Source organism: Puma concolor, chromosome E4 (genome assembly GCF_028749965.1).
Source record: "Puma concolor isolate L17-30 chromosome E4, mPumCon1.1.hap2, whole genome shotgun sequence".
NCBI lineage: Eukaryota > Metazoa > Chordata > Mammalia > Carnivora > Felidae > Puma > Puma concolor.
The window spans coordinates 34,062,966-34,086,325 of NC_141683.1; the positions used below are offsets into that span (position 1 = coordinate 34,062,966).

At 48.2% G+C, this 23,360-nt stretch overlaps 1 protein-coding gene and 1 long non-coding RNA gene across 3 annotated transcripts; one reads left to right on the plus strand and one right to left on the minus strand.

The window, feature by feature from the left end:
• The first annotated feature begins 344 nt into the window (after window positions 1–344).
• Window positions 345–7,038, plus strand: LOC147572566 (uncharacterized). Of its 2 annotated transcripts, none has more exons than XR_015245748.1 (3): window positions 345–540; window positions 2,872–3,004; window positions 6,537–7,038. It is a non-coding gene; the product is annotated as an uncharacterized LOC147572566 (long non-coding RNA). The 2 variants fall into 2 exon arrangements; XR_015245747.1 differs by lacking the exon at window positions 345–540 and adding an exon at window positions 1,555–1,598.
• On the minus strand, window positions 4,589–8,924 carry IL10 (interleukin 10). The gene is made up of 5 exons (XM_086693096.1): window positions 8,760–8,924; window positions 7,897–7,956; window positions 7,484–7,636; window positions 6,485–6,550; window positions 4,589–5,411 (listed from the first exon to the last, which is right to left on the minus strand). The coding sequence occupies exons 1-5, from the start codon at window positions 8,922–8,924 to the stop codon at window positions 5,319–5,321; spliced, it is 537 nt and encodes a 178-aa protein (XP_086549222.1). The 3' UTR covers window positions 4,589–5,318.
• Between the last annotated feature and the right edge of the window lie 14,436 nt (window positions 8,925–23,360).

Here is a 23,360-nt window from a genome sequence, read left to right on the forward strand (position 1 = left end):
CTATTATGGCTTTGGATGGCAGTTAGGCACCTCTAGTAAGCCTCTGCTCACTGAACCAATGTAACTCTAGTAGCTATAACTGATGTATATATTCACTTCATCAAGCCAAGTAGTTCTTCAGGCACTCAAGAAAATGTCATTTCCATTCTGTCCTTCCCAAGTGCCAGGATGGTCCGTTTTCTCTTCCTATCCAGAAGTGGTGGGTAGGGAGGCAGAAAACATTTTAAGGAAAGTCCAGGTTCAGTGATGGGCACACAGGGTGTGTCTGGCTGTTTCTCATGGTGATGGCAGTGATCTCACCATCTGGTCTCAGGTGAGCATTTTTCCAAATGCCTAAGGGAAAAGCTGGTTTTACTAAGTATTTGCTCTGTGCTTTACATGTATTCATACCTCTATTTCTTATGACAACGACACCTGGAAGGAATGATTATTCTCTCCGTGTCACAGAGGAGAATACCGAAGAAGGCGATGTGTCAAGGTCACGCAGCTTGGAGGTTTGGCAGATTCCAGAGGCTGAGCACATCACGCCTGTGCTGTGGAGTAAGAAACAAGCTGTGTTATTTTCCCGTAGGTCTTTGTCTCCTCCATCCTCTCCAGAGAGAATGTCAAGGAGGCTTCTGGAAACTCAGAGCTCTGTGGCTGCTCAACCCTGTTGTAAGATGGGAGCTGTTGATAGTACACAGATGACTGGTAATCTGCCTGGAAAATTACAGTGCAGACTCTCTGGACAGGAACGTGTCCCAGAAAAGGGCTCAAGTGGGAATATCCCTGGCTGATTTGAGGAATCAGATACTGGAATTAGGAACTATGGGCTCAGAGGGCACTTGGAGTTCATCTAATTTAGTGGTTTTGAAGCTTCTAACCACAAAGGACTGCCGTTATTAATTTCCTCCAGAGACTCTCTATTTTAAAATATTTTGGCTGGTTAAAAAAATTTACAAAAATAATTCTATTTTCTGTTTTTATTAATCAAAGATATAATAGATGACTAGAAAAATAGAGCTTCTGGCCAGCATGAGGTGACTTGCCTTTCCATACTGAGGGGCTCTTGCTTCAGCCGAGCACATACAAGTGTTTTTTAATGAAACTGTGCAGACTTACAGGAGGTGGGGATAGCAAACGTACAATTTCATTAGACTTTTTCAAATTTGGGAAATTGTTCCCACAGTCTCTCCACCATGAATACTTTCAGGAACGTGCGTGACTCTAGGGGTCCCAGCTGAAAATCATTGATTCAGACTTACTTCCTTGTTTCCTCATTGAGGAAATGGAAGCCCAGAGAGGGGAAGTAAAATTTCCAAAGTCACCAAGTTGAGTTGATGAGTAAAAGGATGGTTAAATAATAGAATACCTGTGTCCCCTGGGACCCACTACCCACTCCAAGGTAGAGTTGACTGGTTCATTCTGTAGCCAGTTCTGCAGCTTGTGAAAGTTTAAAGATCTTCGTTTCATTTTTAATTCTGAGTGTTTGCTCTTAGGATACAGCTCTCGTTCTCTTGGAGTGTTGTGCCTGCTTCTCCCTCAGGCTTAAAGCCGGTCCCCGTGTCCCACGATTAGATCCACTCTTATAAGCATTTTGAGGGTCAACAAGCCATAGAGTGAGTAGCTTCTGCCATTGAGCCAATTCTCTTTCCTCTTTCTTCACATCTCTGATATCAACCCCTTCCTTCCAGAACCTTTCGATCTGTTGGATTTCTTTCAGTGGCTGGGTAGGGTAACCACATTGTCATCACAAATTTTGGGAGCTTCTCTCCCTGGTCCCACCCTCCTCACCTTAGCAGCTTGGGCTTGGGCCATAGACTGAGATTCTCATTCTTCATTTCTATCTAAACTCTAGTGGGAGGTGAAGAGGGCCATGGGAGAAGAGGTGGTTGCTCTTTTTAGAGAATAAAGGCTTGTTGCAAAAAAAAAAAAAAAAAAAAAAAAATCCCGATCATCTAAACCGCATCTTCTCATCTCTAGGTTTCCAATCTATACGACATATGTACCTTCATACCTGACATTCTATTGGACCCTTATATCAAGTCTGGTCCATTAGCCAGCTCAGGCTACCATAACACAATACCGTAAACCGCACGACTTAAACAAACGAACAAAATTATTTCTCACGGTTCTGGAGGCTGGAAGTCCGAGATCAAGGTGCCAACATGGTAGGTTTCATTCTGAGACCTCTTCTCCTGGCTTGTAGCCACTGTCATCTTTCTATTTGTGCTCAATAGGATATTTTTATTGGGCACATGTGAAGAAAGAGAGATGGAGAGAGATAGAGGGAGATGGAGACAGCAAGGTCTTTGGTGTCTCTTTTTATAAGGGCACTTATAGGAGGATGGCTCCACCTTCCTTCAACAAAATTATCTCCCATAAGCTTCATCTCCAAATATCATCACACTGGGGGTTGGGGCTTCAATATAGGAATTTTGGAGGAACACAAACATTCGGTAGATAACACTTGGGAAGAAAGTTTCTGCTAGTTTTCCAGGTGAGAAACTAAGGCTCAAAGAGGTAAACATATTAGACTGAGCCCACGAGAGAGGACTGGAGGAGGGCTATGTCCATGATGATGCCCTCTCCATGGTGAGATGCTTACCCGACTCTTCCCCTTACCCCCACTCCCAACCCAGGAGCCTGATGTGCCATTCGAGCACAGAGCTATGTTTTCTAAATTCTTAGAAAGATGTGGTAGTTTAAAAAGACGTCCACAAATTCTTTGAGACGCCTCCCTTCAAAATGTGGAATCTAATTTATCTCCCCTTCAATATGGGCTATACTTGCCAACTCACTTCTAAGGAACAGAACGTGCCAGCAGTGTGGTGTGAGATTTCTGAGATTAGGTCGAAAGGACACCATGACTTCCTCCTTGCTCTCTCTCAGATCACTGGCTCTGGGGAAGACAGCTGTTGTGTTGTGTTGTGGAGACACCAAAGAAGCCCCACAGAAAGGACCACGTAGCAAGGAACCAAGGCCACCTGCCAGTCGCCAGTGAGGAACTAAGTCCTCGTGCCATGTAAGTGCGTCATCTTGGATGTGTTTTGTCCAACCCCAGCCAAGCTTCAGATGACTGCAGCCTTGGATGTTATTTTGACTGCAACCGCATTAGAGACCCTGAACCAAAACCCCTAGTTGTCATTCTGAGATTCCCGACCTACAGGAAAAAACAAAAAATGTGTGCTGCTCTAAGCTGCTAAATTTTGGAGGCATCGATAGATAATTAACACGAAGGGAAAAGCATTTGACGCTATTCTCAGTTCTCCGTTCTCCGTATAATCTATGCGGCCAAGGCACACCAACATTTCTGAACATCTGTTTCCTCTTACAGAAGATAGCAATAATAATACCCCATAGCATGCCTGATACATATATACCTAGCAACAACTAGCTCAAAAAAAAAAAAAAAAAGCGCTCAATTAATTGTGGCTGTTGTCAACATCTTATCAGCCATGTGGCTTCTTTAGGTGAGTTTCTGTCTCTTGGTTTCAGATGCCCACTTCCCTCACATGAGGTGTGAACCTCAACCTTAAGTTAGTATGCATTGCCTAGCAGAGGGCCCTAACAGCCTAAACTTCAGTTTCTCCATCTTAGTACAGAGAGCCCTGCTGTAGAGAGCCTTATTCCTCTCTCCTGGTCTTCAGCTGGCCTCCATTCTTAACCTTTCATCTCAGAATTTCAGCTTTGATGCTTCCCACTTCCTTCCTATGGTTACTTTAACTAAAGTGAGTCAGGTCTTACTGAAAAACTGACCACAGCCAGTTGGCCCCTATCCTCCCCCGGACCAGGGCCGCCTGGGCAGAGTGTGAGGGTGATCAGTGTTTACTCAGACCATTGTTTCCCTCCCTCTCCTCCAAGTCACGGGGCCTTGAGTAGGGCTTCCCCAGCCACCACACCCCTCCCAATAGACCGCAGTCAAAAGCCAACCTCACATTTGTCTGGTAGCTTAAGGAGGGAAGAGAAGGGACTGCAGCCGCTTGAATCCTTGGGTATTCTATCAAGTGGGCTAATCTGTTTATATTCTACTCGGTTGGGTGGGCCTCTGATCTCAGCTCAAGGAGGATTTGGTAGGGGTTTTTAGTTGTGAGTACCAACAATCAAACGTGTATAGGGACCATCTCTTAGCCCTAGGAGCCATGTGAGCTCTTTATCTTAATTTTCTCAACAGCCCTGGTCAATTAGTATTCACCCAGACCTTTGGGGCTTGAAGAAGCCAAAACAAAACAGAACAAAAACCCAAACCAAAACAAAACAAGACCCCAGAAAACAAAAACAAAACAGAAAAAAGTCCTCTGCCAGTCTTTCTGATTTTGGTATCTACAGAACTTTATCCTTAGCCTTGAAAATCAACATGATCTTTAAGAATTTAAGGATAATTTCTCAAAGGATTGAGTTTGTAGGAAAACTGTGGTGGTCTTTGCTATTGCCTTTTGAAGTGAAACTTTTTTCCCCCTCTGATCAGATTTGGAACTTGCCTCCTCTCTGGGAGAGTGTAGTTGGTTTTCTTTACCTGAAATGCAGAATTCATTTCCCTACGCTCTTCTATCTTGGAAACATTGAGGGAATAATTTTAGTCAAACAGAAGTCAAATGATGCCATAACATAATTTTAATAAGACTCATTTATTTCTTAAAAATTAAAATCTGCTATGAAGACAGACAAACAATGTAACATTCCCAGAGGAATTGAATTGCTTCTAGTTAAAACTGAGTTCTATTAGAACCAACTTTAGGTTGTTATAAAATAACAAGCAGGACACAGCTTTCAAGAATGAAGAGGTTGGGGAATGAGGTCAAGGGAATCCCTCTGAGCCACTGGAATATTAATTATCAAAGGGGCTCCCTAGTTTCTCCTCCTAAGAGGGTAAGAGTCTTTACAATACTCTAGGAGCCCCAGGCCCAGAGAAATTATAGGGAAGTCAGGAACAATAGCTCAACAGCTATAAGTATGGTCAGGCTTGGAATGGAAGCATCAATAGGCTCCCCAAGAAACATTTTTTTCCTTATATAAGTTACAATTTCTCTTAAAATACTCAAATATCATAGGGTATCACCCTACATAAACAGCTTACACACAGGTGAAAAAAAATAAATATTGAAAAAAATTATAATATTGGGCTTCTTTCTCAATAGTTCACAGAGAAGCTCAGTAAATAAATACAAATGGGAGTTGAGGTATCAGAAGTAATAAATATTCTAAGAGAGAGGTATGACCGGGTTCTCCAAGGAGCTGTTTGGTTCTCCCATATCCCTGAGTAGGATTTTGTAGATCTCCAATTTATGTCCTAGAGTCCAGAAGAGTTGCATCCTGGATGTTTCGTTCCCCACCGTGTTTCAGATTTTCATCTTCATTGTCATGTAAGCTTCTATGTAGTTGATGAAGATGTCAAACTCACCCATGGCTTTGTAGACACCTTTCTCTTGGAGCTGTGTAGGGAGATAGAAAATGTTTAGTGAAAGCCCCATCTGAGTGAGCAAATGAGTCCCTGGTTTGGATGGGCATGACTCAGGGACCCAGGAGTTACCCTTGCTCCCATGCGTTGGGAGGTGAAGGACGGAGCCTAGAAGCCCAAGGCTATTCCCAGTGCCTTGGGAAAGGCTACATGTTTACCTAAAACATGACTAGCAAGTAACAAGAGGAACATTCACTTCATAAGGCACAGTCTACAAAATGATGCCTTTTCAACAATTTTAAAGGTCATGTGCTCACATGACGCTTATTCAGAATTTGGAGAAAAGACGTTAGGGGAACAACTTGGACAGCAAGACAGTAAGAAGAGGGAAGGGAGCCCTTTTATGTTGATGCTCTCCCACCATTGGACGGAGCAGGCCCTGCCCTGCTCCTCTGGCCCATTATCAGGGGGTTTATGTCCCCTGATGCCAGAACCCTGCCCAGTGTCTGTCCCCAGCCCACAAAGAGGACAAGACCACATGGCTTCTGGGCAGTGGGGTTGAAGAGTTCACCGACAGTTGGAAGCGTGAAACCCCACTCGATCTGAGAGCTGACATTCTCAGGCACTTTGGCAGGTGTGAACGGCACCTGGAAAGTGAGTATGGACCAACTCCAGGTCGATGAGAATGCTACTTCCTGCTCTGAGTTTTGGGGAGTCCAGGCTGAACCCCTGGGTGTGTTTGTGTGTGCACATTCACGTGTTGGCTTCCTGCACGTGTGGCTTGAGTCTAGATTCCCAACAAGCTACTTTCTGTTTCCTTTGTCACTCTCCCCAGCATCTAGCTCACTGTGTTCACAGGCTGGCTGGCTGTCTCAACCCTCAACCCGCCTACAAAGGCGGGGAGCAGTCATTTAGAAACCCCCAAAGACACTTCACAGAAAACAAATATAACCAAGGCGGCAGCTCCTCACTGGCTGGGGAGGTCACACCATCTGTGGGGTTCCCACACCCCCTTTGAGAGAAGGACGGGGCCTGCTCAGCACCTGACGACTTGGGGAGTGGGTAGAGGTCACGTTCCCCAAACCCTTTCTGCTGCCATCCACTTACCTTACTAAAGGTACTCTTCACCTGCTCCACCACCTTGCTCTTGTTTTCACAGGGCAGAAATCGATGCTGTGGAGGAAAAGAGAAAGTGTCAATGCCGTGGGCTCCCAGCTCCTGTGTCCACAGCACTTGGGGGACAAGCTGGAAGCACGAAGAAAGAGTCAGACTCATCTTGGATACCTAACCCCCACAGCGCCTGGGGAGAACTGAGCCCTCCGTCACCCTGGCCCACTAGACAGAGAGGAAACAGCCCAGGGAGATGAAAAGTGCTTCTCCAGGAGCCTCTCTGAGATGTTTGCAAAGCTTGCATGAAAACCCAGGGGATGGAGCCTGGTGCTTCCTCTTTGAACACCACAGTGCTGACAAGTGCTGAGCCAGCCATTCTGTCCTTTCCTGCTTCCCTGTCCTGTCCCTCTTCTTCAGTTCCAGCCACCAAGGACCATTTCTAAGTCCTCCAAGGAAGAGAGATGCAGAGACTTAGTCATGCCGACCCAAACCTTCGCATGGTCCCGTCCTACAAATAGAGACCAACTGGTTCCCCAATTATCAGTGAGAGAACAGAGTCCCCTGGGCCTTCTAAAATGCCAGGGAAACTCCTGTCAATTGGGCCTCGCTTAAGGGCTCTGCTTTCCAAAGGTGGAGAGTAAGAAGCAAAGGGAGTTTCTTCTCCGAGGGACTCTCGCTTCCTGGCCCATCTGGCTGGGCTCGGGGTCTAGATCCAAAGGGAAAAGGGAGAGCCCAGACTGAAGCTCTGGGCCCCTTTCGTAAAGAGAGAGGGGAATAGTTAATAACCCACAAATGACTCACAAATAACAGGAAAGCTGTTTGCAAACATGTAAATGCCTAGCAGCCTCCCCCACTCCCCGCTCAGAAAGAAATGAGCAAGAGACAGAACTCTAGCGCCTTCGGAGAGTCCTCCCGCCAGGCTGTCTCTGCTTCTCCGGGTGCGAGTGGGAAGAGGCTGCCGCCGAGCCCCAAGGGGAAGAACCGATCCACACTCACACAGCGCCGCAGTCTCAGCCGGAGGGTCTTCAGCTTTTCTCCCAGGGAGTTCACGTGCTGTTTGATGTCTGGGTCCTCATTCTCAGCCTGGGGCATCACCTCCTCCAAGTAAAACTGGATCATCTCGGACAAGGCTTGGCAACCCAGGTAACCCTAAGGGGTGGGGGGGGGGGGTGGGCATGCGGTCGGTGACTGGGAGGAAGCACGGCTGCCCCGGCTTGAGGGGGACAGCTCTGTCCCCAGGGACCTTTCTTAACCAGCCACCTCCCCCAGGGCCAGCCCTTTGGCTGTGTGCTGAGTTAAGATCTTTCCACTTCTCCTTTTCAAAGCAAAGGAAGCAGACCCAGCTCCCGGGCCTCCCTTCTCTGAGTCACGCTGCAAGCTCGCCTCCCACATGCCCCCCGGGCCCTCACCTTAAAGTCCTCCAGCAAGGACCTAGTCAACAATATGCTGTGCAGCTCGTCCTTGGTTTGCTGCAAGAAGAACAAAAGGAGAGTGAGCCCGAGGTTTGAGGAAATAACTAAATAAATGTCTTTCTGATGCCCTCCTATTTATAGAGCTTCTGAGTTTTCATTAGTGCAGGAAAGGAGATTTTCAAAACAAGGACATTCAACAGTGCTGGAACCCTTAGTTAAATCGGGTCCCTTAGTTACATCAGGATCAAGTTATTTTTAAAATTCGGCCAGGTTTCGAAGCCAAGGCCGAAGCTTGACTCGGTCCTGCTCTCCTTTCTGCAGAGCTGGATCAGGTTCAAAGGGGCCACCCACACCCCCTTAGGTGCTCTTTGCTGTTCTTTTCTCCTCGCTGCGGACATCCAGCGGCAGCTTTGAAAGCCGTCTGGAGATGGGATGCATCTCATGCAGGTTTCCCCTCTGTACGGCTCTTGCCCAAGCCATCAGGCTTTGCCTGGTTCTGGAAGCCCGCTCGGCTGAGGCCATTTATGTTTCCCTGCCACAAGGTTTGGGGGACATCTTCATCTGCAGTCGGACCCTTTGTGATTTCTCCTATGTCTCTAAGCATAGGAGTCCCAGTGCATTTGCCTGGGAGGTGGCTTTCCCCCCCCCCCCCCCCCCCCGCACATTTGTTGCATCACCTGGGCTTAGCTTAACTCACTCCATCTAGGGCTCGACCTGGGACTCCTTAAGAATTGAAGTCTGAGGGGAATGGATCCCGGGGATGGAGGTGAATGAGAAGGAGGGTTCTTGGAGCTCCAGCAGAATGCCTGGCTGAGGTGGTCCCGGCAAGGAAGGAAGGACAGGAGGGCATTCATACTCACAAAGAACGTCTTCACCTTGCCGAAGGCAGCTCGGAGCTCTCGGAGCATGTGGGGCAGGCTGACTGAGAAGTGGGTGCAGTTGTCCTCAGACAGGGTGCTCTGGTGTCGGCTGGCTCCTACCCCGGCCAGGAAGACCAGGAAACACAGAAGTGCTGGGCTGGGCATGGCGAAGCTCTGCCTTCTGAGAGTTGGCCTTGTGGTTTGGTGTCACAAGAGAGAGCCCCTGGTGTGCAGACCTTCACCTACTGTGTCCCCCTTTTATATTGTGGGTTCGGCGAGGCCTCCCCATTCATAAAAAGCCACAGTCACAGGTTTCCTGGCAAACAGCCCCTCCCTTCCCTCGAGCTCTCCAACTTTGCATTCGCTGAACTTAAAGTTGTTAATTTTTTTTTTTTTGCATCGTAAGCAACACGGATTGTTGAATAATGAGCTTTTGCATTACAGCTATTTTTAGGACGAGCTACCTCTCTCTCTCTCTCCGTTTTAAAATAACTTTCCAGCTTTTCTTAATAAAAAAAGAAGTTGATTTCCTGGGGCGAACAGCTGTTCTGTGCAGAGAGGCCCATGGTTGTGGGTTCCATTCGCGTGCTCCTAGGTCACAGTGACGTGAACACATTGGCCATTCCAGAATGCACTGGAATTGAGAAATAATTGGATCCCTTCCCCAACCTGAGCCGAATACCCAAGGCTTTTCCTTGCTGAATTGGAAAGAGCCTCAGTTTCCCCAAGTGAGAACTGGGGTGATCTAAATAGCCTCAAAATTCCCTCTGTTTCTTTTGTTTTATGTTCCAAGAAGGCCCCTCGCGGAGGCCAGTTTCCCACAGAACTAGCAAGGTCGTGGGATGTGCTCCACGCTCCTTCTCCAGCCCTGAGTTCATTTCAACTCTCGGATCCGTGTCTCTACCTCCTCGGTGGTCCCCATGCTTGGGGGACGTTAGCAAGAGTAGTTCACCCTGACTGATAGCTTGGCACCTGCCCGTCACTGTGACCCTTATCAATCTCCATTTTGTAGTGAGCAAACGGAGGCACAGAGACGTTAAGTAACCTGCACAAGGTTACACGGAGGCTAAGTGAGAGAGTCAGACTTTGCACCCAGCCCTGCCTGACACCAAGTGCATGCTTCTTACTCTTCTCTACACTGTGGAATGAAAAGGTTGGATTCAAGAATCCTTAAGGTTTCTTTTAGTTGTGAGCTTCTGTGGTCGGAGACTTACGCTTGAAAGATCGAGGGGGGTGAGGAGGGGGGGAAGGTAGAAACAACAAGGAAATTAAGTCAGGGTTCCATGAAGACTGGGACAGCAGGCCCTTTCCTGTCTCTACTCTCTTTTTCCTGCCTTCCAAAGAAGTCTTAGCCGTCTTATCTTTGACTTGCACATGTGGGGTTTTGAGGGTAAGCAGGTAGGGTAGCCAGACGTAGTGAGGAAGGTTGCTCTGCCTTTAATAAGGGAAGGACAGGGGTAGTGACATCGCTTCTTCGGATATCTGGAAAGTCTTTTGATATGCCTTGATCTTGTCCTTCTACAGGGGCTTTTCCCACCTCCCCAGTGAAGATAGTGATGAGGAAGACCACTGACCTGGGTGGGCAGGAGGCCTGGGCTCTCCCTGGTTCTGTCTCTCTTTAAAACCAGGGAAAGTCACTTGGCTTCCCTATGTCTATATCCCTTCTGTCCCAAGGTAGAAGCAGTACTTGCCCTCCTGCCCGCCAGCAGCCTTTGGGCTACACATGGGAGGGGCTTGGGGGAGTCACAAGTGGACTCAGATATAGGGTGTCTCCAGTGTTTCTGTTACGCCTTGGCCCTCCCGCATCTGCGCTCGCGACACCTCAGATGGCACCCGGGACACCTCCTGGGTCTGCTCCAGTGGAGGAGGTCACTGTGGCAGAGCAAATAGGGCAGACATACTGGGGCCAGGCCAGTCTGGAGTGAGTCCAAGGGAAAGAAACGAGGGGGTCCATGCCCAACCTGTGGATGTACCTTGTGCGTCAAGATCAGGAGGCTGCGGCCTCTCCTCCCAACACTGTGGGGAGTGTCAGTGCAAAAACCTAAGAATAGTGAAGGGAGTAAAGGGTGGAACTCATGCAGGAATTTTGGCTCCTGCTGATTTATACCGGGCTTTGGAGTACTGAATTTTGCTGTCAGGAAGCAAAGAAGTCAGGAGCTGAGTTTTCACCCCCTCCTACCCTTCTCCTTCACTCTTCCCTTCCGGGTTTTCTGGACTGTGCCTGCTTTAGCCCATATTGCTGACTGCCTCTCTGAGTTGGGTGTTCTGGGTGCAGATTCAGCATGGTGGAGGAGTCAGGTCAGAGGAGTCAAACCCCAGGCAAGGCTATGAGGCCCCTCTCATAGCCCCTCTCCCTGCACAGGGTCTGGTCCATGGAAGAAGGCTCCTGGCCATACAGCTTTCCCTTTTCTGTGTTGTGTTGGGCATAGCAGAGTACATGATGAGCCTATACCAGGGCTGCAGGAAGTAACGTGCAGGAGGCCGGTCTGGGCTCTCAGAAGGATAGGAAAGCAACTCAGAGAGGCAGTCCAGCATCTTTTACAATTTCTTCTTATAATTTGAGATACACACACACACGCATACACACACACATGCACAGGATGGCAGGGGGAAGGTAGGCAAAGCCATTTCTATCTTCCTTTTATTTTTATTTAATTTACTTATTTTGAGAGAGAGAGAGAGAGAGCACGAGCATGGGAGGGGCAGAGAGAGAGGGAGACCGAGAATCCCAAGGAGGCTCCACGCTGTCAGCACAGAGCCTGAAGTGGGGCTCGAACTCACGAACCGTGAGATCATGACCTGAGCCGAAATCAAGAGTCAAACACTGACTCTTGATCCATTTCTTTAATCCATAATCCATTAGGTAGGGTTAGGTTTAGGCTCTGACTTCTTTATTTCTTTTGGAACGCATAAGCAATTACCTCAAGCCATTGGCTGAATAGTTGATCTTTCCCCTACTGATTTGAAATCATTGTCCTCTCTCATTTCAAAACTTCAGAATCTAAATGATTGAGGATAACCATAGCAAGTTTTTGGATGCAGTTCCTTAATTAACAAATGGAGATGCCAATATATTTTCTATCAACATAGAGGGTCGACGTCAAGCTGATAGGAGAAAATGGGGATGAATATTTTGGGAAAAGTTAAGAGCCCTTGCTTTTACGTGGACAAAACAATAAGAGCAATAAAAATAGGCATCATTTGGGGCACCTGGGTGGCTCAGTTGGTTGAGCGTCAGACTTTGGCTCAGGTCATGATCTCGCAGTTTGGGAGCTCAAGCCCTGTGCCGGGCTCTGTGCTGACAGCTCGGAGCCCGGAGCCTGCTTCGGATTCTGTGTCCTCCTCTCCCTCTGCTCCTCTCTCACTCATGCTCTGTTTGTCTCTTTCTCTCAAAATAAATAAATGAACGATTAAATAAATAAATAAACATAAAAAAGTAGGCATCGTTCTATTTCTCAAGGCCGTGAAGGTATCCATTCATTTGAAAAGCCGTTGGGATCCACTGGGACAAGTCTCAAACTCACAGTCACATCTGAGACATAAAGGTCAACAGTCTGCATGTTATGGGAGTTTGAGTTTGGGTTTTAGTACAAGAGAAGAGCCCATGTAGGGGAGGAAGTGAGAGAGTGGGCAACTATGGATGATGAAGTGTCAGTCTGGGCACCATTTGGTTCTGTGGAGTTCATGAGGACCCAAAGGCCACTGATCACCGTGAACTCCATGAGGGCGAATGGCCTGAGTCCAATCTTCCCTTAAGTCCAGATGCATAGCAGGGGTCTGATAAATGCTTATTAAATTGAATTTAAATGACTTTTCCCAGTGAGGACTCTCTGGGAGAATCAGAGGAATATTGTGGGAGAGGAAATACCTCCCCTTTGCCACCCCTCCTCCAGAATATTCCCGAATTTCTGTATTCAGCTGCAAATGAAAGAAAATCTGATTAATCGTGGCTTAAAAAAGAAAAGGATATTATTTTTTTGGTTTCATTTAACATGAAGTCAGAGGCAGGCAGTCTGGGGCCGGTTCAGCACCCACGTCATCTAGAACCTGCTTTTTCTCGCCTCCCTCCTCTCCTCTCTGTTGTTGCAAGATGTTGGGGAGAAGGGAGGTGGGTAAAGCCCAAAGGTCCAAAGGCATGTCAGCCCAGAAGATCCTAACGATCTTTCCAAAAAGCCCCCCTCAGTGAGTTTCACCACTTTAGCTGCAGAGGGGTCCAGGCAAGCAAGCACTGCTGTGTGTGTGTGTGTGTGTGTGTATGTGTGTGTGTATGTGTTGGGTGCTATGTAAATAGATTTTGAGGTCCCGTCTAAGAGCACAAGAACTCATAAGGAATCATCTTCCAGCTACCCTAACACTCAGCAAAATGGAAGCCTTCCTGGCACCGTTGCTCTGAGTCTTGCCGAAATTTTATAACAGCCCTGTGGGCCTCCATTGGAGCCACAGATGGAAGGCTAAGAATGTCGGCTTGCTGGACTCAGGGTTTAACTAGCTTGCCTGGCAACCAGAGCCACTCGGGAGGGAGCAGGCAGGTTGGTGATACAGGCAGAGAAGGGGGGATGGTGCCCACCCGGGACAGGGGAATGACTATCCTGATGAAGAATCCCCTTGGGGCTTGGCTTCTACTCACCCATTAGTAGTTATTATTTTAAGGCTGATAATGGGAGTTTCATTTCTTCTTATCTGGGACATCTAGTATGCACAATGCTTTCCCCAGCTTGAAATTTCTAGTATTCCCTTGAATAACCTTCCTTAGCATCCCGGACAGAAGCTTCCTCAGCTGCTATGCCGCAACAGGCCTGGTCAACAGCACAAAGGCTGACAGCACAACCCCAAGTTGTGCTGGGTGGGGCCGCAGGGGACAGGGCTCTGTGGCACCGTCCTCCGCTGGGCTTCTCTGACTTTGGCCTTGCAACTGGGGTGCTTCAGAATATGGACCAGGTGGATCAGAAGTTTCAAAGGAGCCTGAGTAGGGCTGGCCCCTGGGGCAAATCAAGCAAGGGTTATGCAAACTGTATCGGGTGCCCGTCCTAGGAGCCTGGCCCACAGACGCTGCAAACCACAGCGGAAGGGCTGATCTTTGGACAGCCAACGTGGAGTTCCCCTTTGTGCAACTGGGGCGCCAAATCAAGCAATTTGGATTTTCCTTAGGGGACAGACACTGTGATCTGTAACTTCTCACATGAGAAATTTGGTGCACAGGGGCCGGGACACCAGGTGTTGGAGACTTTGCCCCCCCCCCCCCCCTCGAGGACACAGCTGTTTCTGATCCGTTTGTATGACTACCTAGAATAACTGGTGTAGTTAATAGAGTACTAGGGTAGTTATCAGCAGTCCTAGTGTAGAACAACTGTGTAGTTGCACAGGGTCCCATGGTCTGCACACAGGTCCCAAACAGTCAGCTGTTACTGCTTTGAGATGCTTAGCGATTATTGAACAAGTGGCCCCATATTTTCACTTTGCACTGGGCCCCCAATTTATACAGTTGATTCTGTATATGAGACTGAAAACATCTTCCTTCTCTGGCTTCCCCTTCACCTAGTGTCCCTTAACGCAGCGAGTGACATGACCCTCTAACCCGACACACAAGCCAGAAACCTAAAAATAACTTGCTGGTTCCTCTCTCTCCCTTGCCAAGTTTTGACCAATCTATTATCAGGTGCTCTCGATTTTTCCTCACAAACATCTTCCTAATCTGCTCACTTTTCTTCATTTCCAGCAGCAGCAGCAACAACTGTCTGATTCAAACGACCATCTCGTCTCTCCTGGGCTCTAAAATAAATGCCTAATTCAAATTCCAATATCCATTGTCCAATGGATTCTCTGTTCTCCACCTTGTAGGCAGAGTGATTATTTGCAAATAGCAATCTGATCGTGATTCTCCTGCTGCTTACACCCTTCCATGGCTTCCACTTTCTCTTTCTTAGTAAAACAAAGACCTGTATTCTTCACGCTGTCTAGGACTCCTTTATCATCTGACCCTCCTTCTGCCTCGACTTTCAGCACTCCCCACTGCCCCTGCCCTCCAGCCTCGTTGGCTTTCTTCTTTTTGTTTTTTTTTTTTGTTTTGTTGTCAAATAGTCCATGCTTTCTCTCCTACTGCAGGGCCTTTGCACATGTAGTTTCCCCTTTATGGATTGTTCATTCCCTTCCCTTCATCCTTCAGTTATCAGTTCAGATGTTACTTCCTCAGATGAGTTTTAACTTATTTTCAGCTGGATCTTCTGGGTATATCTTCTTAGAACATCTTGCTCCTTTCCTTTATGGTACTTATGGCAGTTTATAATTATACATGTGGCTTTGTGGCCATTTCTTGGGCTCCATACTTGCCATTAGACTGGCCTCCACAGGGCAGGACTCGTGTCTGTTTTTGATCACCATTGTTTGCCTAGTACTTAGCACAATGCTGGGCACATCCAAGGTTATTGCTAAATATTTGTTGAGTGACTGAGTATGTGCTTCCTAAACTTTTTGTAGTTATAACTGGCTACCTTTGTCTCCCATCTCACAGAAAGTAGAGGATGAATTCCCTTGGGGAAATAGCTACCCTCACAAACTACATGCTTATTCCCATTTAGCTTTTCCATTTTGAAAAATCAGTCTCATTACTACTCAACACTCATCCAGGCAGGATGTTGTTAACCAAATCCCCCATGATTCTTGGAGTGTTTAAAATGTCCTATGTCACAGAGTATCAGAAGAAGGACCTTAGCCATTATATAACCCATTCCTCTCATTTTATGGATGGGCAAACTGAGGCCCCGAGAAGAAAGTGACTTTCCCAGGCACTTGAAATAGTCAATGGCAAGGGTGGAATCTGACCTCAATTCTCTTTGCATTATTCTTCCCAAATCAGCATCTAATTCCTTGACTCAGAGGAGCATTAAATCACTCTGAATTCTCATGGCCAGCACCAACACTAGAGGGCACTAAGACGCGAGCACTGTGTGTAGTTGTAATGGCAAGAAGTTGAAAGTCATGGAAATAAGTTTCCCCTTACAAACCAACTATGAATCTATTATGTGCTCTCCAGGTATGTAGCTCTGTGCTTGGGACCTAGAGATGGGGGCGAGGGTTGCTGCGATAGGTTAGTCCTAGGGAAATACTTGAAGCCTTAGGATATTTGCAAACAGAAGAGGGTTTCTTACTGTATTTTATCTGAGACATGACTGCAATAGTATTAGGAGGCATAGGTTGGCATGTCCTCCCACCAAGGAACCCCTCAAACACCATCTCTCTCCAGAAACCTTATTTAAGAGAGCATAGAATTGAGTATGCCCCTTCATCTTGCTTATTCTGGTCTTGATCTCCAAAACATACCCCTGACTCTAAATCCTCTATCACACTCCACATATTTTGATGTGTGCTTTAGATGCACAACTGTATTACTTGTGTGAAGAGCCAGATGCTTCCTCCATACTGGATTCACGACGCTTCTGCTGTGACTGTGTCATTTACGTGAAGCCTCAGGTAATAAACTCTTTGGGGAAGGGTGTGGAATTGGGCTGTGGTGTCTGCTGTGGTCCCAGTTTCCCTGAGTCAGCTGTCCCCAAGCTGTTGGGGTTCAGGACCCTTTTATATTCCTAAAAACTACCGAAGATCCCAAAGAGCTTTTACTTATGTGGATTTTATCCATCAATATTTATTGTGTTGGTAACTAAAACTGGGATATTAAAAATACCTATTTATGAGTTTTCCAGGTCGTAATAAAAACTACACATTAACATAAATAACATTTTTATGAGAAATAACTATATTTTCCAAGTCAGAGCACCTTCGGTGAGAAGAGGGACCCTGTCTGACATTTGTTCCAAATTTTTCGAAATATCCGGCTTAATAGAAGAGCTCGTATTCTTACATCCTCTTCTCCATTCAATCTGTTGCAATCCATTGCCTTAGCTTGAAGCGTATGAAGAAAATCCAGCGCCACAAAGATATACAGTTGGAAAGGGGAGGACCCCCTAGTGGTCCTTGGACTTCCCCCTCCTTTGAGAACCACTTGCCTAAGTGTTCAGTAAAAATCTCTGGCTGACATTGAGTGGGAGGAGGGTGATCAACGTTTGGTCTCAGAGAAAGGTGTGTGGGGGAGGGGAGGATATAGCAGCAGGACACCGGACCTTGGTGGAGAGGGAGAAGCCCACCGATTCACTGCTCCCTTCCTTAGTCAGAGTTTCCAAATGGCCAGCGTGGTCCTGCCGCGCCGCAGCTCCTGCGACCATCAACGTGTGTCATGGAAGCTGAAGTGCCTCACACGCGGGGTTTGTGGTTTCAAGTCAGAACCCATGGGAGTTTTGGGGCTGATTTGCAGTGCCTTACCTATTACTGTAAATCCCCTTCTCCAAGGGGCCCCAGGCTGAAGCCCAGGTTGTCGGGGCTGGGCGTGGTCAGGGGCCACAGGGCTATCAGAGGGACTCTACTGTGGCTTATTTGGGGTTCTACTTTCCACTTCCACTTTTAGTTCTTCTCTCTCTTTCTTGCTCTCTCTGCTTTCTCTTTGGTTAGCCTTGTGCTTTCTCAGTTTTCAGAACAAACTGAAAATACCATCAGATGTTTTCCAGTCTGATGGCCGGGATCTATCCACCCAAAACAATGCGCTTCGCTTTCCACTTTCTTCTTACCCCATGCAAAGTCAAGGGGCGTACACAGTCGCTGAGCTCTTCCTGATCTGGTTAACTGACAAATCACTTCAACGAGGTGCGCACCCTTTTAGGAACTGGGTCAGACACTGTGGGTTCAAATTAAAGCTTGATTCCTAGTTGCCCATCTGACCGTGGGAAACTCTGTGTTGAAGGAGTGGGAGCTGGGGCACCTGGGTGGCTCAATTGGTAACACGTCCGACTTCGGCTCAGGTCACGATCTCACAGTTTGAGTTCCAGCTCCGTGTTGGGCTCTGTGCTGACAGCTCGGAGCCCGGAGCCTGCTTCGGATTCGGTGTCTCCCTCTCCCTCTGCCCCTCCCCCGCTCACGATCTGTCTCTCCGTCTCTCTCAAAAATAAATACACATTTTTTTTAAATTAAAAAAAAAAAAAGGAGCGGAAGCAGAATTTCTATTTTTATGGAGCTGGACTAAGAACTCCCAAGGCCCTGATATGCTTCAGCCTTCAAAAAGAGTTCAAAATAGGGGCGCCTGTGTGGCTCAGTTGGTTAAGGGTCCTGGCTTTTGATTTCTCTCTCTCTTTTTTTTTTTTAATTTTTTTTTTTTTAACGTTTATTTATTTTTGAGACAGAGAGAGACAGAGCATGAACAGGGGAGGGGCAGAGAGAGAGAGGGAGACACAGAATCTGAAACAGGCTCCAGGCTCTGAGCTGTCAGCACAGAGCCTGATGCGGGGCTCGAACTCACGGACTATGAGATCATGACCTGAGCCGAAGTCAGATGCTCAACTGACCAAGCCACCCAGGCACCCCTCTTTTTTTTTTTTTTTTTTTAACATTTATTTATTTTTGAGACAGAGAGAGAGCATGAACAGGGGAGGGTCAGAGAAAGAGGGAGACAGAGAATCTGAAACAGGCTCCAGGCTCTGAGCTGTCAGCACAGAGCCCGATGCGGGGCTTGAACCCACAGACCGCGAGATCATGACCTGAGCCGAAGTTGGACGCTTAACCGACTGAGCCACTCAGGCACCCCTGGCTTTTGATTTCAACTGAGGTCATGATCTCACAGTTCATGGGTTCGAGCCCCATACCAAGTTCTGCACTGACAGTGTGGAGCCTGCCTAGGATTCTCTCTCTCTCTCCCTCTCTCTCTATGCCTCCCCTACTTGTGTTCTCTCTCGCTCTTGAAATAAATGAATAAACTTCTTAAAAAGTTCAAAATGACACATCACTAAACTATACAACATATTTAAGGGAGTCCACCGAGGTTCTGATACTTTTGATGTATCAATGCTTTTGCAATTATATCAGTACTTTAAAAAATATATATTGTTCTTTAAAAACGGTAAGGAGAATCTGTTCGTGCCTTGACTTTTGGGTGATCTCAGACTGTTCCTGGGAGTCAGGTCAGGATTCTCACGCAGGAGGTTGGATATAAATTGGCATCAAATAGTTGACTGATCGGTTTGAAGATTCCCTGATTGGCTAAGGGATGGTGCACTCAAGCCTCTCTTACGTGGCAGACCTTATGTCTCCTCTGACGGCAAAGACTGGGTCTTTGGCAGCAAAACACCCATCTTCCCCAATTTGCCAGACCCACGCCCTGGGCCCAAGTGTTCAGTTGCTGGAAACCACACGATGTGCCCTGCCTTTGAGCTGGTCTCTGCAGTAGAGTGTGGTTGGTTAAGTGTGTGGGTCCTAGAGTCAAGCTAACTTTGCCACCCACCTCTGCCTCTTACCATCGGTGTGACCTCGGGCAAGTTGCTGCACTTTCTCATGTTGTAGTACCTACCACCGGAGACGGTGACTGGCCCCACGCGGCTGTTGCAAGGACTGAACGCAACAGTGTGTGGACGCAAGTGCTCCACGCGTGCCCAGCACGGAATGAGCGGTGGTTTTTGATGCTTTTCCATCGGCATGCATGGCTGCTAGAGCTGGATCTCTCTCTTTGTGGACCTGACGCCTCAGAACGGGACAGGGCCTCCACCCCAACATTCTGAGGACGTTACACAGATGTCCGCCCCGTAGGAGAACGGCAGCCAGCCCCGGGCCTCCTCCATGAGACCCCAGACCCATTCCTTTCCACCCCTTGGCCTTGCTTTCTTAATCGATAATTGGGGGGCTTGACGGAGTTGTTTCTCTCAGGGCCTTTCCAAATCGAGCATCCTAGGATTTTGTGGTAATCCTCCCTCCCTCCCCATCCTTCTTGGCAGGAGTTAGCCACCACACGTGCTTCTGATGCACACATGCCAAACCCACGAGTCAGCTCCATGCCAGGCCCCTTCTTCCAGTTCATAGTTTCTACCCCGCCCTGGAAGCATCATTCTGTAATAGAAACAAAACCTTTTCCTCGGGCGACGTTTGCGTGTGTTCACCTGTATTTCCTTCTCGCAATCCTGGCCCCCAGCGTGCCTGAGGCTGCAGTTTCATTGTGAGTCAGGTCTGCTGAGCGCAGTGGAAACCAGATGACAAGATGCTGCCTTTTCCTCAAGAGCATGGTCTGGGGGGCGGCGGGGGCGTGCGAGGGAGGTGATCACCCTCAGGAAGTGGATTTTCACATTGACTGTCTCTGGGAAGAAAGAATATTACTGGAAAGCCTGAGAGATCGCTTCACGTCTCTTTCAGAAGGGCCTTCACATTCTCAAGAAATTATTTGCACCTTGCCGTAAAATGGCTGTGTCATCTTGGTATCTGCTGCGAGGCAGGCCAGTGCTGGGGAGGAGGTGTTCCTGGTGTCGTTGGCCCGTGCCATGAGTCTCAGGTAATAGGTCTTCCTGGTGGAGGTGGCCGTGTGGTGCCAGATTGCCATGGCAGAGCGCAACGAAGCCTGTCAGAGTCCTGCCTCAGTCCTGGGGTGGGGTGGCTGCTGGCTGCCACAGGCTTTGGAGCAATGAGTGAGAGTCCTTCAAGCCCTCAGGTGTGTCCCATGGGGAAAAGAAGAAAAGGCAAGGAGTGGATCGGATTCAGAGGTGGGGGAGAAGCCATGGAAGATGAAGCAGGGACCCCTTAGGTGTTCACCCCAGAGGCTGAGTTCTGTGCGGGGCTGGGTGGTGATCTGGGATAGGTGGGAAGGTGAACAGGTCATTGGGCAGCTCTTGATCAAGCAGGGCAGAAGGCAGGGGTTTCAACAGAGGGTCCCCTCCGAGGAGAAAGTGGATGGATGCCTCCCAGAGAGGGGTCCCAGTGTGATAGGAAGTGACCGGAGATCATTTTGTCTTATTTTGAATGTTGCCTAAGGCTGGTCGTATGTGCAGTAAGAGAAAGGAATCCTCCTTAGGTGGCCAAGAGGCACATAAAAAGATGTTCCACATCGCTAATCATCAAGGAAATGCAAATCAAAACCACCATGAGCTATCGCTTCCCACCTGTCAAAGAGCTAGCATCAAAAAGACAAGAAATACCAAGTGTTGATGAAGACGTGGAAAAAAAAAAGGGAACTCTCCTGCCCTGTTGGTGGGAATGCAAACTGGTGCGGCCACTGTGGAGGACAGGATGGAGGTTCCTCAAAAAACTAAAAATAGAAATGCCATATGACCCAGAAATTCTGTTTCTGGGTATTTATCTGAAGAAAACAAAACTAATTTGAAAAGATATCTGCACCCCATGTTCATTGCAGCAGTATTGACAACGGCCAAGATACGGAAATAACCTAAGTGTCCAGCGTTCACTGATGAATGGACGAAGAAAATGTGGTAGATGTGTCATTCAGGCTTTAAAAAAGTGAAATCTTGCCATTTGTGACAACATGGATGAGGACATTATGCTAAGTGAAATAAATCGGAGAAAGACAAACACCATACGATCTCACTTATATGTGGAATCCAAAAAGCCCAACGAGACAAAAACGAAAACCCCCAAACCCAGGCTTGCAGATACAGAGAACAGACTGGCGGCTGCCAGAGATAGGGGGTGGGGAGGCAGGTGAAATGGGTGAAGGGGGTCAAAAGGTACAAACTTCCTGGGGCACCTGGCTGACTCAGTCCATTCGGTGCCTGACTTCGGCTCAGGTCATGATCTCACGGTTTGTGAATTTGAGCCCCGCGTCGGGCTCTGTGCTGACCGCTCAGAGCCTGGAGCCTGCTTCGGATTCTGTGTCCCCCTATCTCTCTGCCCCTCCCCTGCTCATGCTCTGTCTCTCTCTGTTTCTCAATAATAAATAACAGTTAAAAAAAATTAACAAAAAAAGGTACAAACTTCCAGTTACAAAACAAGTCATAGAGATATAATGCACGGCATGGGGCATATCGTCAACTATATCGTATTAACCTTTATGGCTGCAGATGATAATTAGATGTATCGTGGTGACCCCTTCTCAGTGTGTACAAATGTAGTAAACATGAACTAATAGGACATTGTAGGTCAATTTTACCTCAATTAAAACAGAAGAGACTATCTTTTGTAAATCTTGTAGACCCCAGCTCCCAAAAACCTGAACTGAGGTTGATGCTGTTCATATAGAATAACCCAGTTGCATCACATGCTATGACAAATCAGCATTCGTAAAATGAGTTCCTATGGAGACCTCATTCCAGTTTCCAAAAAAGTGACTCAGACACCTGTGCGTAAGCCATACATAAGCTCCCTGCCCCGCAGTGAACCAACAGGTACCCGATCAAGGGAACTGCAAGGTCCTACTGTGTGTTGGGGAAGGGGGTGCGGGTGGGGCTCGGGCCTGCGATAAGGCAGGACAGGGATAATAGGATATCTTCAGTGGTGTGTCACCGGCTGGCTGGCTTTGATGGGGCGCTGTCATTGTCATCTAGAGCCCCACATATGCCTCCACCGAGGAGAACTGATCATATCTGTTAGAGCAATAGCCGCCTCCTGGCTGTGAGAAGGATGTGGGATAGATGCTTGCCGCGGTGCCTGGCACATAACGAGGACTCTGTGACTCTTCCCTGGCAAGACCCACTGCTTCCAGACTGCTCCGTCACTATACTACAGGTACAACAGCTACCACGGCTATTACTATCAGAACAGCTATGACTGCTGATGCTACCACAATTTCGCTTTCCCTTCTGGGCCTCCCGAAATGACTTTGAACATCCCAAAGGGTGGGACCAGCGGAGGAAGAGTTGGTCTGCTCGCCGAGCCCTTCCTGCGTGGGTGGGGGTTGCAGGGGAATAAAGAGGCAGGGCCCTGGGGGGGAGGCCTAGGCTGGGGGGAGCGGGACCCAGGAGCTTCTGGTCACTCTAACCACAGCCGGGGCTTTTGTTTCATTTCATGTAAAATCAAAGGGCTTTCGAGTAAACCGGGGGTGAGGAGGAGGGCCCGGGTTGTACACGAGAGGCCACACGGAGCCAGAGGCTGCCCCGTCTAGGCCGCAGCAGCAGGAAAGCTGGGGTTGAGGCTACCGGGGCTCTGCAGCCGAGATCTAGGGGGTGCGGAAATGGTGTGAGGGGTGCCGACTTCTTCACATCTACCCCACCCTTGGCCCCCTATGCTACTCCTCCCCCGCCCCGCCACTGGCCAAGTGAAAGCCCACGTGCAGTTTCAGCCCTAGCTGGTGGTTACTGGCATTACTTTTCTAACCAAGTTAACTTTTTACGTGGATCGTTCCCTTCAACCCCAGCCCGCCAGACAACAGAAGGCCTTCTTTAAGTCGTCTCCGGTTTCTCCAGACCGTAGGCTCGTCTCCCTGAGGCGCCAATTTCATCACCCATCTCCCGTTGGCACGAACCTTCAGAACAGAATCCCTGCATCCAAGCTGGGCATTCACACTCCCAAAGGTCTTCGCTGCCTTCTTTCCCGCAGATTTTCTGCACAAGGTCTCTGGCCCCAAAGAGAAGGCTGTCTCGCCTACTGTCAGAAGATGCCCTGCTCTCTCGCAACTCCTCTGCCTCCGTCATTCGTGGCTTTACTGATCTGCAGTGGCCGTACCCACCTGCTCCCCTCCATGCGGCGTATCCCTCAGCGTGCCTCCTCTCCGAGCCTCTCTTTGTCAGTCTCATCCCACGGAGCTTGCTTTCTTTTGTAAGAACACCCTACAGAGGCGCCTGGGTGGCTCAG

Bases quoted from the DNA above. Each gene is read 5' to 3' on its own strand.
- IL10 (XM_086693096.1), bottom strand. From the start codon at position 8,924: ATGCCCAGCCCAGCACTTCTGTGTTTCCTGGTCTTCCTGGCCGGGGTA. The intron at 7,957-8,759 runs GTGAGTATGAAT...TTCTTCTTGCAG, and splicing joins GCAAGGTGAAGACGTTCTTT to CAAACCAAGGACGAGCTGCA. The intron at 7,637-7,896 runs GTGAGGGCCCGG...CCCACCCCTTAG, and splicing joins CCTTGCTGGAGGACTTTAAG to GGTTACCTGGGTTGCCAAGC.